At 47.8% G+C, this 18,243-nt stretch overlaps 1 protein-coding gene across 3 annotated transcripts; it reads left to right on the forward strand.

Moving 5' to 3' along the window:
* Positions 1–366: 366 nt before the first annotated feature.
* LOC310701183 (uncharacterized protein) lies at positions 367–16,915 on the forward strand. Of its 3 annotated transcripts, none has more exons than XM_083491626.1 (8): positions 367–466; positions 3,366–3,520; positions 4,550–5,151; positions 6,452–6,578; positions 7,035–7,138; positions 7,397–7,538; positions 11,468–11,557; positions 14,976–16,915. In XM_083491626.1, exons 3-8 carry the CDS (start codon positions 4,615–4,617, stop codon positions 16,415–16,417), a joined length of 2,442 nt encoding a protein of 813 aa, XP_083347752.1. In that variant the 5' UTR covers positions 367–466; positions 3,366–3,520; positions 4,550–4,614; the 3' UTR covers positions 16,418–16,915. The 3 variants fall into 3 exon arrangements, with proteins under 3 accessions (XP_083347752.1, XP_083347753.1, XP_083347754.1); XM_083491628.1 differs by having other exon boundaries at positions 402–466; positions 6,458–6,578; XM_083491627.1 differs by lacking the exon at positions 3,366–3,520 and having other exon boundaries at positions 399–466.
* The last annotated feature ends 1,328 nt before the right edge of the window (positions 16,916–18,243 follow it).

Genomic DNA, 18,243 nt, shown 5'->3' on the forward strand with positions numbered 1-18,243 from the left:
TCTCCTCCTCCCAGGCACTGATGAAGCAAGAAGCCTGGCCGGGGTCACCTCCAGAATTTGGTGGTGGCCAGGAAACGGATTGCACAAATCACCCTTTTCCTTCACCTTCTTCTCACCCCTTTTCCTTGCTCAGCACATGAAATAAATATTTGCAGCGGGATCTTCAGGAGAGGCAGACCTTGCAAAGGAGGTTCGTGCTGTTGCTCAGGTTATATTACGGGGTGCGAGCGAAGGAACCCCAAAAGCCTTAGCCGGATCAAATGATTTGGAAACGGCGATGGCCGGAGTCAACTTTGAATGGCAAGACAAAATAAATAAATAAACCCACCTCAGGGTTAATGGGAGAGAGTCCGGATGCCTAGAAACGCAGCTAGGCACCCACTTCCTGCCCCCCCATCTCCCTCCTCCCCCCCCCCCATCTGCAGCCTTCGCGCCCCTTCCCCGCCCACCTCTCCAAGGGATCGGGGTGAGTGCAAAGTGCATTTGGGTGGGGAGGCGCAATGGAAGTGGGGGGGGGGCGATGGAAGGAGGGGAAAATGAGGGCGGGATGGTGGGGGGGCTCTGTGTGTTAAAAGCAAATGCAAAGGGCATTGGGGTGCAAGGGAACCCCGAGGGTTGGAGGAGGGACGATGCAAAGGGGTGAGCAATTCCTGGTGTTGCACTGGGGGAAAAGAGCGCCTGAGATTCCCCGCCCCATAGAATAGGATGGTGGGCCTTTTCTGGGTCTGGCATTAACCCAAATTTTTGAGGCGTCACCCCGAGCAACCACCTCATCTGTTGTCTCTTCTCCATCTCCAAGGAAACCAGCTGAGTGAAAAGCACGTAAAGGATTATCTGGGAGTGAAATGGGGGGCGGGGAGCTTTGGGGTGGGAAGGAGGAGGAGAAAAGACTGGGGAGATCTCCTCCACCCCACCCCACACCTCCAAAGGGAGATGGGCTTTGCAACGGACCCATCTGCATTCATTCCATTCTTACTCCGTTCTGCATCAGTATAAATATGTTACTCACTACTTTTGGGGCGTTGTATTTGTGTCTGTGTGTCTTCAGGTTGGTGGGGAAATGATATGCATATAAACCAAAGCCAAATGTATTAATAATGTCAGCAATATCTAGGCAACACAGTAGGGATATCGCGGAGCGGGGAGTGGGGTCCGGAGGGAGCACACTTCCCTGCCAGCAGGCAGCCACAATCTGCCTGCACGCGTGACCCTGGGGTGCAGGGAAAACTCCCCCTCAGTCAAGCCACAATTTGTCTAGAACATCGTCCCCTGTGTCTGACCTTTTGCGGTCTCAGAGTCAGTGGTGTCCTGTCTGTAAGTTTTTCCGTGATACCTTTTGTCTCCTACATCATACACTGTGCAAGGGGAAAATGACAATGTGGAACAGGTGCCAAAATAGCTTTCCACCACCCCACGATTTCGGGACGGAAGATGTGTAAAGGTCACAGCCCAAAAATGTATTTGCCTGGCTTGCATATTTGTCTCAATAAAAAGAGGCTCCACAGGAATGGTGGTAGCTTGCTCACTTCAGACCACCTGTGCGCAGCTCACATCATGATCAACACCTGTCTTGGGCCTTCACTTCACAACACGATGACCATGTACATATGCAATAGTCAATCTTTATAGAACTCCTTTAAGAATTTAAGAATTCTTCGTCAGCGAAACAGTAGTCAATATCCGGAATCACTGTTCCGTGTTGGACATCATATTTGCTGAATACACAAAACTTCACAGCTTGTCTTTCATCGTACAAAGTCTGGTACCTCGCTTCATTTAAAGATTTTCAGAGACTTTGAGACTAAAGATTTCATTTTGTCCTTGTTATGGTTTAAAGGAATTCTATAAAGATTGTCTGTTGCGTATGTACATGGTCATCGTGTTGCCTAGATATTGCTGACGTTCTCTTTGCAACACAGGGGTTTGGTTACTTAGAAATGTACTAATAAGTCAGATATATGAATAGTGAGTGGAACTGGACAGAAACATTTGGACATGAAATATGCGTAAAAATAAAAACTCGACCTGTTCAAGTAATGGCACAATGGGTCATTGTCTCTCTCTGTTAACCAGAAGGCGGGTGGTTTAAACTCCCGGGGGGACGGCTGTGGGCAGGATTCCTGCATCGCAGGGGGTCAGACTAAATGACCCACTGGACCCCTTCCAATTCCACAGCTCTATAATTCTAATCAAGCATACAGAAAAGAAAACAACAACAGAATCTTAAATCTCAAGGGAAGCCACATGAATCAGAATCATAGAATCATAGAGTTGGAAGAGACCACAAGGGCCATCGAGTCCAACCCCCTGCCAAGCAGGAAACACCGTCAGAGCACTCCTGACATATGGTTGTCAAGCCTCTGCTTAAAGACCTCCAAAGTAGGAGACTCCACCACACTCCTTGGCAGCAAATCCCACTGTCGAACAGCTCTTACTGTCAGGAAGTTCTTCCTAATGTTTAGGTGGAATCGTCTTTCTTGTAGTTTGGATCCATTGCTCCGTGTCCGCTTCTCTGGAGCAGCAGAAAACAACCTTTCTCCCTCCTCTATGTGACATCCTTTTATATATTTGAACATGGCTATCATATCACCCCTTAACCTCCTCTTCTCCAGGCTAAACATGCCCAGCTCCCTTAGCCGTTCCTCATAAGGCAGCGTTTCCAGGCCTTTGACCATTTTGGTTGCCCTCCTCTGGACACGAACCAGTTTGTCAGTGTCCTTCTTGAATTGTGGTGCCCAGAACTGGACACAGTACTCCAGGTGAGGTCTGACCAGAGCAGAATACAGTGGCACTATTACTTCCCTTGATCTAGATGCTATACTCCTATTGATGCAGCCCAGAATTGCATTGGCTTTTTTAGCTGCTGCGTCACACTTGTCTATAAATCGTAAAACGATACCTGGGGCTCCTTTGGAATTCCCACATCTTGGTGCTTATTTTCTTCTCCCTTCCCCTCTGCTAAGCGAGCACTTTGTGAGGTGGGGGAGCAGACACACACACACACACACACACACACAGCCAGGCTCAGTGAGGAGGGGGCATCCTGTATGGGAGGGATTATTTGGGTTGCTACAGTGCCAGAGATGCTCTGTCATCTTGCCTGAATGTGCACCGGATCAGGGTTTGGGTCTGTGAAACCCACTGCAGTCCTCTGAGTCCTCCAGACTCAGGTCTTGCAGTTCTCATTTGCCTTCCTTGCAGGGATGAGTCCCTGTCTACCCAGAATCCTCCAGTGCTTCTTGCAAAGCCGCCTACCATTTGGTCCATGCGGTGGTCTCACTCTGAAGGACTTGAGACCTTTGCAAGATGTCGTCATCACTTCCTCCTTACTCAAGTATCTAGTCCTCTCTCTTCCTTCTTTGCAGGCACCGGTCCCGGTCTCTATTCAGAATCCTCCAGTGCTTCTTGCATAGCTTTCTCCAGTTCCAGGCATGTGAAAAGGGCCTTTTCTCCCACCAGAACTCACCGGAACTTGGGTGGGTGACATTGCTATTCTAAGAGAACAAGGGAGGCATTCGTGGTGAGTTCTGGCGCTTCTTTTTCTAGAAAAATAGCACTGCGTGTGACAACAACAACAACAAAACATCAAATTATTATTATTATTATTATTATTATTATTATTATTATTATTATTACCATGCCCATCTGGCTGGGTTTCCCCAGCCACTCTGGTTGGCTCCCAAAAGAATAATAATAATAATAATAATAATAATAATAATTTATTTATTTATACCCTGCCCATCTGGCTGCATTTCCCCAGTCACTCTGGGTAACTTCCAACAGAATATTAAAATACAGTAGTCTATTAAACATTAAAAGCTTCCCTAAACAGGGCTTCCTTCAGATGTCTTGTAAAAGTCTGGTAGTTGCTGTTCTCTTTAACATCTGGTGGGAGGGCGTTCCACAGAGCGGGTGCCACTACCAAGAAGGCCCTCTGCCTGGTTCCCTGTAACTTGGCTTCTCGCAGTGAGGGAACCGCCAGAAGACCCTCGGCGCTGGACCTCAGTGTCCGGGCTGAACAATGGGGGTGGAGACGCTCCTTCAGGTATACTGGACCGAGGCCGTTTAGGGCTTTAAAGGTCAGCACCAACACTTTGAATTGTGCTTGGAAACGTACTGGGAGCCATTATAGGTCTTTCAAGACCAGTGTTATGTGGTCTCGGCTGCTTAAAAACAAGATAAAACATCAAACATTAAAAACTTCCCTAAACAGGGCTGCCTTCAGATGTCTTCTAAAAGTCAGGTAGTTGTTTATTTCCTTGACGTCTGATGGGAGGGCATTCCACAGGGTGGGCACTGCTACCTAGAAGGCCCTCTGCCTGGTTCCCTCACAGTGAGGAAACCACCAGAAGGCCCTTGGAGCTGGACCTCAGTATCTGGGCTGAACGATGGGGGTGGAGACGCTCCTTCCGGTCTTGAGTCCTTTGCAAGATGTTGTTGTTGTCACCTCCTCCTTACCCAAGTTTCTAGTCCTCTTTGGGTTCTCATCTGCCTTCCTTGCATGAACCAGTCCCAGTCTATATCCAGAATCCTCTTGTGCTTCTTGCAGACTCCTCTTCCTGAGAGGGGCGTGTGACACTTGCGCACCAGAGGACTCCACACTTTTGCAAGGAGATGTCGTCGCCGTCTCCTCACCCCAAATTCAGGCCCTCCTTGCCTCCGGACAGAAACTGGCATCAGAGCAAGGAGATCATCAGGGTCCTGTTAGAGGCTGAGCTGGAGCAGAGGTCAAAGGTGGAAGAGCAAGACTCGGACGGCTCCAAAGAGAGAAGAAGCCCCCAAATCGTCCAGGCGGGAGGCAGCAGCCAGGAATGCTGGGAAAGAAGAGAGCAGAAGATCCTGGACGAGGGCAACGCCAGCTCGGATGTACAACGCCAGCGTTTCAGGGCGTTCTGCTACCAGGAGGCCGAGGGGCCCCGAGAGGTTTGCGGCCGACTCCACAACCTCTGCTACCAGTGGCTGAAGCCAGAGCGGCACACCAAGAAGCAGATCCTGGATTTAGTGATCCTGGAGCAGTTCCTGGCTGTCCTCCCCCCAGAGATAGAGAACTGGGTCAGGGATTGTGGCCCAAAGTCCAGTTCCCAGGCGGTGGCCCTGGCCGAAGGTTTCCTCCTGAGTCGGGCAGAGGAGAAGAAGCAGGAGGAGGAGCAGGTGAGAAAGTGTTCCACCCTAGTATTTCCAACAGGTTGAGAATATGTGTGGGGACAGCCCCCTAAAATGTCTCACCGGCCACCCACCTTTTCTCGGATGTTGCCCAAATAAGGGATTTATTGCTTGTCTCTTTAAAAACATTTTTAGACCAATAGAAAAATCTCCAGGTGGCAATAGATCAACTTAAAAACGAAAAGAATTCAAACTATTGATATCAGGCACTGTAAACTTTTCTGTGTCTGCTAAAAACAGTCTTATTTAGACATGCCTATGCAGATGTGTAGGGACGCGGGTGGCACTGTGGTCTAAACCACAGAGCCTAGGGCTTGCCGATCAGAAGGTTGGCGGTTCGAATCCCAGCGACGGGGTGAGCTTCCGATGCTCGGTCCCTGCTCCTGCCAACCTAGCAGTTCGAAAGCACGTCAAAGTGCAAGTAGATAAATAGGTACCACTCCAGTGGGAAGGTAAACGACATTTCCGTGCGCTGCTCTGGTTCGCCAGAAGTGGCTTAGTCATGCTGGCCACATGACCCAGAAGCTGTACGCCGGCTCCCTCTGCCAGTAAAGCGAGATGAGCGCCACAACCCCAGAATCGTCCGCGACTGGACCTAACGGTAAGGGGTCCCTTTACTTTTACCTATGCAGATGTGTAGAAAATTGTGAACTTTATGTAAGTTCAAATAATAATAGACTAAGCGCATTTAAGGACGCGGGTGGTGCTGTGATCTAAACCACTGAGCCTAGGGCTTGCTGATTGGAAGGTTGCTGGTTCGAATCCCCGCGACAGGGTGAGCTGCCATTGCTCGGTCCCAACACCTGCCAACCTAGCAGTTTGAAAGCACGTCAAAGTGCAAGTAGATAAATAGGTACTGCTTTGGCGGAAAGGTAAACGGCGTTTCCGTGCACTGCTCTGGTTCGCTGGAAGCAGCTTAGTCATGCTGGCCACATGACCTGGAAAAACTCTGCGGACAAATGTCAGCTCCCTCGGCCAGTAAAGTGGAATGAGTGTCACAACCCCAGAGTCATTTGTGACTGGACTTAACTGTCAGGGGTCCTTTACCTTTTTAAGCGCATTTAAGTGCATTTGCCAAAGACACACCTGGGAGTGTGTTGCAAGGTTTGGAAGGTATGTTGCAAGGTTTGGAATGTTTATACGGAAATCTGAATTCCTAGGCAGTTTGGAAATGGTTTCGATATAATATTTGTTGATTTGATTTAATGGCAACCTTGTCCATTTGCTGTTCCATTTCTTCCCTTTTCCTATGACCTCTTTGCTCTCATATCCCTTTCTTCTGTTTCAGGCACAGATGACATTTTCCAAAGCAGCCACAGATTCCCCGGAGGCAGAAGATGCTCCGTTGAACATCACAAAGCGGCCACTTTTCCGGGGGATCGTGCAGGCGGCCGAAGGGGGTGCCTCCTCTCTTGGTAAGAAAAGGTCCTATTACAACATGGGTCCTATCTGCACCAAACATTTAAAACAGTCCTGTACCACTTTAAGCCATCATTCAGAGAACATGAACCTGTGTTTGCCTATTTCTTCCTCCCTCCCAATCCACCTTCCTTTTGTGCTGTGTCTTTTGAGATTGTAAGCCTGAGTGCAAGGACTTCTCTCTTTTCTTTTTCTTAACGTGATCAGCAAGAGGCTCTGGAAGTCGTTGCAGGCCTGAGCTCAATCGACCAATGGTCTGACTCTGTATGAGGCAGTGTCCTATGTTCCTGTGTGCATGCTTGATCTGCACATGTCACACATGTGTGTTTATGCACATGCTCATACATTGGCCGCACCCACCATTGGCATGTGGGCCATCAGTGGTGGCCCTTGGGCCAAAGGAGGGCTAGCTAACCCTGCTATATCATCCACCTTCTTTGTCTTCCTTGTAGGAAGTAGGACAGCCCTCAGAGACAGCAAAATGGCCCTGAGGCGTCCCCCCATGCCTACTTCTCTTTGTGATGGACTGGAAGCAGCGTCCCTGCAGCCAGAACAGGTACAGAATTGAACTGTGGGTGCCTTTTCTCCTCTGCCCATCACTCTGGACCTGAAGATGGCAGCCATTTTCTTCTGTCAGAGCTGCTCACTAAGAAGGTTTTGAGCGCCGCTGATGACGTCTTGCAGGAGATCTGCTAAGGCACCTCAGCTTTTCCTGTCTTCCTTTTTGTTGCTTTACCTGTGAGAAGTAAACATTTCCTCCTTCCTTCCTTCCTTCCTTCCTTCCTTCCTTCCTTCCTTCCTTCCTTCCTTCCAGGACCTCGTGACCTTTGAGGAGATGGCTGTACATTTCACAGCCTTCCACGGAGGCCGAGTGGGCTCAGCTGGACCAAGGCTGGAGGGGTCTGCACAGGGAAGCCATGGAGAACTCTGGAATTGTGGGAATCTGGTCTCTCTCGGTAAGTAAGCTTGTCAGGCAGAATTGCTACTACAGCTACTATGAGGTTAGCGTTTATTTATTTTGTTGTTTAGTCGTTTAGTCATGTCCGACTCTTTGTGACCCCATGGACCAGAGCACGCCAGGCCCTCCTGTCTTCCACTGCCTCCTGCAGTTTGGTCAAACACATGCTGGTCGCTTCGAGAACACTGTCCCACCATCTTGTCCTCTGTCGTCCCCTTCTCCTTGTACCCTCCATCTTTCCCAACATCAGGGTCTTTTCCAGGGAGTCTTCTCAAGAGGTGGCCAAAGTACTGGAGCCTCAGCTTCAGGATCTGTCCTTCCAGTGAGCACTCAGGGCTGATTTCCTTAAGAATGGATGGGTTTGATCTTCTTGCAGTCCATGGGACTCTCAAGAGTCTCCTCCAGCACCATAATTCAAAAGCATCAGTTCTTCGGCGATCAGCCTTCTTTATGGTCCAGCTCTCACTTCCATACATCACTACTGGGAAAACCATAGCTTTAACTATACAGACCTTTATTTACATCCCACCTTTTTGCTGGACCCAGGACTCAAGGCAGCTCACATAAATTACAACAAGTCAGATAAAAGGTGTGAAAAGTCAATCCTTAAAAATTAAATTACAATATAAACAATATAACTCCCCCCCAATCTATTAGAATATAGTGGTTTCTTGGTTGTCAAACTTAATCCATTCGACTCCCGGAACTGTTTGAAAACCAAGGCTCTGCTTCCGATTGGCTGCAGGAGCTTCCTGCACTCAATTGGAAGCCGGGTCAGACATTCGGCTTCGGAAAAAGTTCGCAAACTGGAACACTTGCTTCCAGGTTTGCAGCATTTGAGAGCTGATTTGTTTGGGAGTCAAGCCATTTGACAACCAAGGTACTAGTGTACAGATGATAAAGAAGGAAAACTCTGATCCTAAGCCTCTGCTCCCTTGTGAGAGATCTTTGGGAGGAAAAAAGACTTGGGAGTAAACCATAATAATAATAATAATAATAATAATAATAATAATAATAATATCTTTATTGTCATTGCCCCCTCTCGGGAACAACGAAATTACTTGGCTGCTCCATCCACCCAGGTAGGGCACTCCACACAAAATCAAAACAACTATAAAAACACTAATTAAAACAATACAGTATAATACAGCAAGGAAGATTAGATGACTTTCAAAGTCCAGGCTTCCCATTCAGGGCCGAGATCGCTCTGGGGAAGAAGCTGTTCTTAAGACGGCTCGTTCTTGTCTTCATCGTCCTGTATCTCCGTCCCGACGGCAGGAGCTCGAAGAGACAGTGACCAGGATGCGATGGATCTTTTACTATGTCCAGTGCCTTCCTATGGCACCTTGTGGCATAAATCTGCTCTAAGGTGGAGAGTGGGCAGCCAACAATGCTCTCTGCTGCCTTAACAACTCTGCACAACCCCATCCTGTCCTGGGTAGTACAGCTTCCGTACCACACACATAAGCCATAAGTGAGCACGCTCTCAATGGCACAGTGATAGAAGGCAAGCAGCAGTTTCTGCGGAAGATGGTTTTTCCTTAGAATTCTCAAACAGTACAGTCTCTGCTGCGCCTTCTTCACAAGCCCCCTTGTGTTGACACTCCAGCACAGATCCTCTTGTAATTCAGTGCCCAAAAATCTGAACGTTGTTACCCTCTCCACACAGACCCCATCAATCAAAAGTGGCTGGACATTGCTCTTCTGTCTCCTGAAGTCCACCACAAGCTCCTTTGTCTTCCTTGTATTTATGAGCAAGTTGTTAGCTCTGCACCACTCTGTCAGCCGCTCCACCTCATCTCTATAGTCCGTTTCACCCTCCCTTTCAGAGATGAGCCCAATCACGGTTGTGTCATCTGCAAATTTGACCACCCTATTACTAGGGTGAGCAGCGACACAATCGTACGTGTAGAGAATATAAAGGAGCGGACTGAGTACGCATCCCTGTGGTGTTCCTGTGTTAGTCTTAACCATACAAATATCCTCAATGGAGTCCCTAAGAGGGTTGGATGGCAGCTTGTTTGCCTCCTTCCGGCAACTCCTGCAGCCAGGCTTGTGCCAAACGCCTTGCTCTGCTTTCCTTTGGACCACATCAATGAGGACGATGGGGAGATCTTGTCAGTTAGTGGCCGAAAGGCTTCTCAGGAGAAAGACATTTTCTCTGGCAGTGAAAGGAAAGCAGAGAAGGGCGGTAAAATACAAGGCAATGTGACCATTAGAAAAACTGCAGCGCAGATTCCTAAAAGTATTTCGCCAACAATAACTGTGAAAAGGACAAAATCTTTCGTGAGTTTTAAAGGAAGGGGGGTGATCAGTGAGGCGTCACATTCTTTGGTGCGTATGTTCAAGACTTAATAACAATAGCAATTTCTTGTGTGACAACGGGTGGATTGTGATTTTAATTTTTATCTCCTTTTTTATTGTGTGTCTATAGCTATACATATTTAATTATTGTAACATATACAGTGGTACCTCAGGTTACGTACGCTACAGGTTACATACGCCTCAGGTTACAGACTCTGCTAACCCAGAAATATTACCTTGGGTTAAGAACTTTGCTTCAGGATGAGAACAGAAATTGTCCTCTGGCGGCATGGCAGCAGGAGGCCCCATTAGCTAAAGTGGTGCTTCAGGTTAAGAACAGTTTCAGGTTAAGTACGGACCTCCAGAACGAATTAAGTACTTAAGCCGAGGTACCACTGTGTGTGTGTGTGTGTGTGTGTGTGTGTGTGTATATGAATCCCACTTTGATTTTTTAAATGAAATTGCTGTATTTGAAGTTTTTTTTAGAATAAATAAATAAATACATCATATGGGATAAGAATTACAAGCAGGCAGCACCAGCGGGATTTCTCTCCTCTTTGGCCAAGCAAAAATTAGAGCCAGTTCACAGTGGCCAGTCCTTTTCCTTCAAGCAGGCAGCATCTGCATGAGGTCACAATGGCTGGCCTCCTCCCATCCAATCACATCAGCATGAGGTCACAATGGCTGGCCTCCTCCCATCCAATCACATCAGCATGAGGTCACAATGGCTGGCCTCCTCCCATCCAATCACATCAGCATGAGGTCACAATGGCTGGCCTCCTCCCATCCAATCACATCAGCATGAGGTCACAATGGCTGGTCTCCTCCCATCCAATCACATCAGCATGAGGTCACAATGGCTGGCCTCCTCCCATCCAATCACATCAGCATGAGGTCACAATGGCTGGTCTCCTCCCATCCAATCACATCAGCATGAGGTCACAATGGCTGGCCTCCTCCCATCCAATCACATCAGCATGAGGTCACAATGGCTGGCCTCCTCCCATCCAATCACATCAGCATGAGGTCACAATGGCTGGCCTCCTCCCATCCAATCACATCAGCATGAGGTCACAATGGCTGGTCTCCTCCCATCCAATCACATCAACATGAGGTCACAATGGCTGGCCTCCTCCCATCCAATCACATCAGCATGAGGTCACAATGGCTGGCCTCCTCCCATCCAATCACATCAGCATGAGGTCACAATGGCTGGCCTCCTCCCATCCAATCACATCAGCATGAGGTCACAATGGCTGGCCTCCTCCCATCCAATCACAACAGCATGAGGTCACAATGGCTGGCCTCCTCCCATCCAATCACATCAGCATGAGGTCACAATGGCTGGTCTCCTCCCATCCAATCACATCAGCATGAGGTCACAATGGCTGGCCTCCTCCCATCCAATCACATCAGCATGAGGTCACAATGACCTCTGATTAGCGGTTGCTGGGAATCACAAGTGGAGACACTGCTGCCACGCTCAGTCCTGCTTGTGTGCTTCCCAGAAGACACATCTGGCTGTCCAGTGTAACAGCTGGAGTAGATGGGCCGTTGGTGTGATCCGACACCTGCAAGGCTCTTCTCTTCCTACAAGTCATTTGTTTCTCTCGTTTTAAATAGGGGTTCCGCTTCCCAGGCTGGACCATCTCTCCTGGCAGGGAGAAATGGGCGACCCGTTTGCCGAAAGCTCTGAAGAGGAGAGATCAGCAGGTAGGCACTTAGGGGTGGGCCCCCATGTCAGGCATACCCGGCTATGTCTTCACCTAGCAACCATATTTTTTTCTTGCTGAATATCACCCAGTTATGATGCCCCTTTAATCGATGGATTGACAATACGACAGTACTTGCAACATGTGAACGGATCGCCAGACTTTGTCTGGACAAATATATTGATGTTTGGAACACGTTTATACAGAATAGGCTATTAATAAGGATAATAATATATCTGTATAATAATGTATGGAAATGTAACTGATATTACTTATTGTATGATATTGTACCTTTTGCACCTTTCCCCCTATTTCTTTTTCATTCTTTTATCCTCCTATTTCCTTATAAATGAAATTCTTCTAAAGAAAAACAAAAACCACCCAGTTGAGGGGTACAGTAAGGCCACAACTTATCCACATTTAACTTGTGCACATTTGGCAAAAAAAATTAGGAAGGGGGCAACCCCACCTACCACTGAACCCAGTGTGTTTCGACCATACGTGGTTTTGGCTTTTAGGCACAATCCTGGGAACGTGACCCCCCCCCCCCATAAGTTGCAGGTGCCCTGTATATCTGAGAAACAGCCAGGGAATAGTGCAAGGGATTCTCTCAACTGGGAAAGGAGTAGTTTGTATCTAAAGTGAGGAATGGCAGATCTTATTTCATAGCATCCACCTGTACTCCATGAACCCAGTTAGGCTCGGCCTCAATTTGGCCCACAAGTCCGTTCCCCACAAACCACATCCGCCTGCCCCAGGGGTTGCCAATGTTTTTGGACTAGTGGTTGCATTTAACATTTTGAAGGGGGTGCTGGGACTGCCAGTCCCAAAATGGCTGCCATGGAGTGGGCATGGCCTAACACAAAATGTCCCTATTTTCCAGGGACGTCCGTGATTTAGAGAAGCCGTCCTGGTTTCTTATTTGATCCCAGAATGTCCCATTTTTCCTTAGGACGTCCCTATTTTCATTGGAGAAATGTTGAAGGGTATGGAGTTATCCGACCCCCGAGCCATTTGAAGGCAATCCTGTATAGGGAAGGTTTTTTTTAAAAGGTTTAATTGCATTTTTATATATGTTGGAAGCTGCCCAGAGGGCAACCCAGTCAGATGGACAGGGTATAAATAGTAAAAATTTATTTATGGAATGGGACAACCACCCCGGACAATGTTTATGCATACCATGGGAAGGCAGTTATCTCCTGCTGGTTATGGAGATTGTGTGCATATACACACACTGTCTGATGATGTTGCTCTGTAATAACAACACAGAGCATTTGTCAATGCTCTAGTTATCTCCCGCTTGGACTACTGCAATGACTCTACGTGGGGCTACCTTTGAAGGTGACCTGGAAACTACAACTATTCCAGAATGTGGCAGCTAGACTGGTGACTGGGGGCGGCCGCCAAGACCATATAACACCAGTCCTGAAAGACCTACATTGGCTCCCGGTACATTTCCAAGCACAATTCAAAGTGTTGGTGTTGACGTTTAAAGCCCTAAATGGCCTCGGCCCAGTATACCTGAAGGAACGTCTCCACCCCCATCGTTCTGCCCGGACACTGAGGTGCAGCGCTGAGGGCCTTCTGGCGGTTCCCTCACTGTGAGAAGCTAAGCTACAGGGAAGCAGGCAGAGGGCCTTCTCGGTAGTGGCACACGCCCTGTGGAACGCCCTCCCATCAGATGTCAAAGAGATAAACAACTACTTGACATTTAGAAGACACCTGAAGGCAGCCCTGTTCAGGGAAGTTTTTAATGTGTGACATTTTAATGTATTTTTAATCTTTGTTGGAAGCCGCCCAGAGTGGCTGGGGAAACCCAGCCAGATGGGCGGGGTACAAATAACAAATTACTATTACTATTACCATTACCAGGAAACATATACAAGCTAGCCACACCATTCATTTCACAGAAATCAATTAGAAGGCACCTGCCCATTTTGCCTTTTAATTGGGTGGTGTTGGTGACCCCTGACAGGCAATGTGTTTGAATCCAAAGTGCTCCTGCAAATGGACTTCAAAGCGGCTCCCTGCAACAGCCAATTAGTTGAACAATTTTGGCAAACCCCTTTGAAGTCGCAGCTCCTGGAATCAATCAGCTGATTGGTGCTCAGAGCACACCTTCAAAGGAAGCTGCTCCAACCTTCACTCAGCTGATTGGTGCTTACAGGGACCCCTTTTGAACTTTTTAAGCTGTCAGTCACCGGACACCATTATACCATTGGGTGATTGACAAGTGGATGGAATTAAGCAGCCTGCCTAACACCCAGATTCAGTTTCCCACTCCTGCTTTAAAGACTATGTCACCACATTGCCCGAGCTTCCCCCGACTCCAGCCCCCAGAACAGGCTGCTATCCGCAAGCCTTGCGAGCCGGGCGGGAACTCCCGCCGGGCTCGCAAGGCTTGCGGACATCTGCGCGAAGCACGGGGCGCGCTCCGGGGTGTGCCCCATGCTTCGGGCTGCAGGCTGCTGCCCGCAAGCCTTGCGAGCCCGGCGGGAACTCCCAAGGGTTGCGGATAGCTTCCTGAAGCCTGGAGAGCGAGAGGGGTCAGTGCGCACCAACGCCTCTCGCTCTCCAGGCTTCAGCGAAAGCCTGCATTCGCCCCATAGGACACACACACATTTCCCCTTCATTTTTGGAGGGGAAAAAGTGCGTCCTATAGGGCGAAAAATACAGTACATTCATTTGGATAGTGAACCTGTGATCTTGCATGAGCAGAATAGCCAATGCTCCACACACCACCCCATTTGTCTTTTCCAAGGTTCGTCTGATCATAGAATCATAGAGTTGGAAGTGACCACAAGGGCCATCGAGTCCAACCCCCTGCCAAGCAGGAAACACCATCAGAGCACTCCTGACATATGGTTGTCAAGCCTCTGCTTAAAGACCTCCAAAGTAGGAGACTCCACCACACTCCTTGGCAGCAAATTCCACTGTGGAACAGCTCTTACTGTCAGGAAGTTCTTCCTAATGTTTAGGTGGAATCTTCTTTCTTGTAGTTTGGATCCATTGCTCCATGTCCGCTTCTCTGGAGCAGCAGAAAACAACCTTTCTCCCTCCTCTATGTGACATCCTTTTATATATTTGAACATGGCTATCATATCACCCCTTAACCTCCTCTTCTCCAGGCTAAACATGCCCAGCTCCCTTAGCCGTTCCTCATAAGGCATCGTTTCCAGGCCTTTGACCATTTTGGTTGCCCTCCTCTGGACACGTTCCAGTTTGTCAGTGTCCTTCTTGAACTGTGGTGCCCAGAACTGGACACAGTACTCCAGGTGAGGTCTGACCAGAGCAGAATACAGTGGCACTATTACTTCCCTTGATCTAGATGCTATACTCCTATTGATGCAGATCAATGTTTGTTCCATGATTCGTAGATCTCTTCCTCCCTGATCAGATTTCACCTTTGATTTCTTTAGATGACGACGGAGAGGGCAACAAAGAGTGTGAACAGCGTAGAATGAAAACGGAATTAAAACAGAAGTGGGGGAACAAATCCATTGTTTTTGAAGGGACTGACTTCCATGAAATCCCAATAGTAGAAGAACATTGTGAAGGAAACCAAAGAAAAATCCACAAGGAGAAACTGTTGAAATGTGCAGAGTGTGGGAAGCTTTTCAGCCAGCAGATATACCTTATTAAACACCAGAGAGCGCATGCTACAGATAAAATGTACAAATGCTTGGAGTGCGGGAAGCAGTTCCTTCGCAGCTCAGACCTTCATCTCCATCAAAGATTCCATGCAGGCAAAAAGCCTTATAAATGCTCAGAGTGTGGAAAGCGGTTCAGTCATAGCGTAAGTCTGAAATGGCACGAAAGTATTCACACGAGAGAAAAGCCCTATAAATGCTCGGAGTGTGGAAAGGGTTTTATTGACGGTAGAAACCTTAAAAGACATCAAAGAATCCACACAGGGGAGAAACCTTATAAGTGCTCAGTGTGTGGAAAGGGCTTCAGTCGCAGCCCTGAGCTTAAATCGCATCAGAGAATCCACACTGGGGAGAAGCCCTATAAGTGCTCCGAGTGCGGGAAGAGGTTCAACCTGAGTTCAAACCTTAGTAAACATCAAAGAATCCACACAGGAGAGAAGCCCTACACATGTTCAGCGTGTGGGAAGAGCTTCAGCCATAGCACGCATCTTAAAAGACATGAAAGAATCCACACGGGGGAGAAGCCCTATAAATGTTCCGAGTGTGGAAAGAGCTTCAGTCAAAACATAATTCTTAAATCGCACCAGAGAATTCACACGGGGGAGAAGCCAGATAAATGTTCCGAGTGCGGGAAGTGTTTCAGCAATAGTGGGAACCTTAAAATACACCAGAAAATCCACACAGGGGAGAAGCCCTATAAATGCTCCGAGTGCGGGAAGTGTTTCAGTCAGAGCATAATCCTTAAATCGCATCAAAGAACTCACACAGGGGAGAAGCCCTTTGTATGCTCTGGGTGTGGAAAGAGTTTTGGCGATAGCAGAAGCCTCAAAGTCCATCAAAGAGTCCACACCCAGGAGAAGCCCTATAAATGCTCCGAGTGCGGCAAGACTTTCAGCGTCGGCAGAAGCCTCAAAGTACACCAAAGAACCCACACGCAGGAGAAACCCTATAAATGCCTCGAGTGTGGGAAAAGCTTCAGTGACAGCAGAATCCTCAAAGTCCATCAAAGGATCCACACGGGGGAGAAGCCCTACAACTGCTCCGAGTGCGGGAAGAGCTTCAACCAGAGCACACACCTTAAGAGACATCAGAGAACCCACACAGAGGAGAAGCCCTACAAGTGCTTGGAGTGCGGGAAAAGCTTCAACCAGAGCACGCACCTCAACACACACAGAAGAATCCACGTGAGAAACACTCAGGGTGCGGAATGACCTTCCGCCAGAGAAGACGCTTTCCACTGCGTCAAGCAGGGTGGAATCCTGCAAATCCTAGTGATGATCGGAATGTGGGAAGTTCTTGAGATGGAACGTAAGCTTCCGACTTCCAAGATGCCAACCCAAGGGAAAGCATAGGAATAATTAGAGTAGAGAATCACTTGACCAATCAAATCTTAATAAGCAGCTGTAGCAGGGCTCAGAATGGGCAGTTCCTAGTGACTACATGAGTCCAGGATAGATGCATGTCTAGGCTTGTTAGGATTCCTGCTCCGCGTTTGCAGTCATGAGATTGTTGTCTATCACATGGCGGTGTATGTTTTCATTCCAGAGTGTGGGAAGTGACGGAGACGGGATGTTTTGGTATTGTATTTTTGTAGGCCTAATGTTACGCTTAGCCTCTGTACGGAAATTCTGCGTTGACAGCATTTTAAAAAATTCTCTCCTTGCTGTAACCTTGGACAATCATGTTTAATTAAACAATGTGATATTGGCTGCCTGTTCAGTCTACATTTTATTCCTGCACTGCAGGGGGTCAGGCTAGATGATCCTTGAGGTCCCTCCCAGCTCTACAGTTTTATGATTCTATGAAGATGTTCTCAGATCCTCCTGGCCTTCGGCTGCAAGGTCCCCTGTGATCACTGGTTCACTGGCAAGCTGTCTTTGATTCTAGCAGCCTCTATAAAATCAACCAAGAAGAGGCTCCTAGCAGGCCGGTCACCAGCCATGATTGAAGGTTGACCCCTCTGCCTAAAAGTATCCGTCTTTGCTTGTTTAAAGAATGTAAGAGGCCAGGTCAGGCCCAACACATGTCTAGTCCATCATTCTGTTACCACTTTTCACTGTTTGGAATTTCTGTTCGTTCTTTCTTATGTCCCCTCTGATAACTGATAGTTCTGGGGCACACACACAGGAATGTTTCTCCTTTCTCACGAGTAGAACAAACGTAGCCAATGTATATGCAGGTAATCAGAAGTCCCTCATTACTGCAATGCTTCCTCTTTGGATTTCATTCTTAAGCTCAAGAACACTGAGCATTTATTTATTTTTGGTCAGGACGATAGCATGTGCCAAGGACTAATTTTTTGAGTGGAATATGCATGGTGGCTAAGTGGCGATTTAACTTGCACACTGTTTTTGAAAAACCGAACTCATTTAAACTGGTTTTCAACTGAAAATCAAAACTTTCAGCCGAATCCATATTTTATATGCCACTCTTCCTCCACCCGCTCCCCAAACCTGAATTGAGATGCACTTACCTTGTTGATTCTAAGCTGCCTCTCCTGTTAGCTTGGTCTGTGCTACGTGAAAACATGTATCAATGGGTTTCTTTTCCTTTCCTTCCCCCCGCTCTCTAAAATTGGGATTTAATCTCACTGTCTGGTTACACTGTGGCTCAAGATATTCCTGCCATGGTAGAGCTGAAAACTAGGTTTCTACAGTCGTATTGCCTTTAGCTCTTGAGCTCTGACCATTTTTCTTAAAAAAATATTTACAGGATTAGCTCCTAGCACACAGTGCCTTTAGTGTGCTCTCATTACAGTTTAAGCTGACGAAATGAATAAACAAGCAAATAAATGGGCGGTTGCTGGCATCCGTCAGTCTCGGGAGACCGTGGAGGGGTGCATCTTTGAGGGTGAAGTCAAACTGTTGGAAGGTTGCAGTGCCTGCTGTGGCTGTAGAGAACGATATGGGAGGGACATGTTTTGCTGCAGGTGGGGGCATTTCGTTGTGCTACTGCAGATGCACAAATACATTTCTTCTCTCTGTGCTTTTCCCAGCTATCATTCCTCCTGTGGTCAACTGTCTCCAGGAACTGTGGT

This window comes from Podarcis liolepis (genome assembly GCF_965112155.1).
Source record: "Podarcis liolepis genome assembly, chromosome: 2".
NCBI classification, from domain to species: Eukaryota; Metazoa; Chordata; class Lepidosauria; order Squamata; family Lacertidae; genus Podarcis; species Podarcis liolepis.

Bases quoted from the DNA above. Each gene is read 5' to 3' on its own strand.
- LOC310701183 (XM_083491626.1), top strand. From the start codon at position 4,615: ATGTCGTCGCCGTCTCCTCACCCCAAATTCAGGCCCTCCTTGCCTCCG. The intron at 5,152-6,451 runs GTGAGAAAGTGT...CTTCTGTTTCAG, and splicing joins AGAAGCAGGAGGAGGAGCAG to GCACAGATGACATTTTCCAA. The intron at 6,579-7,034 runs GTAAGAAAAGGT...TCTTCCTTGTAG, and splicing joins AGGGGGTGCCTCCTCTCTTG to GAAGTAGGACAGCCCTCAGA.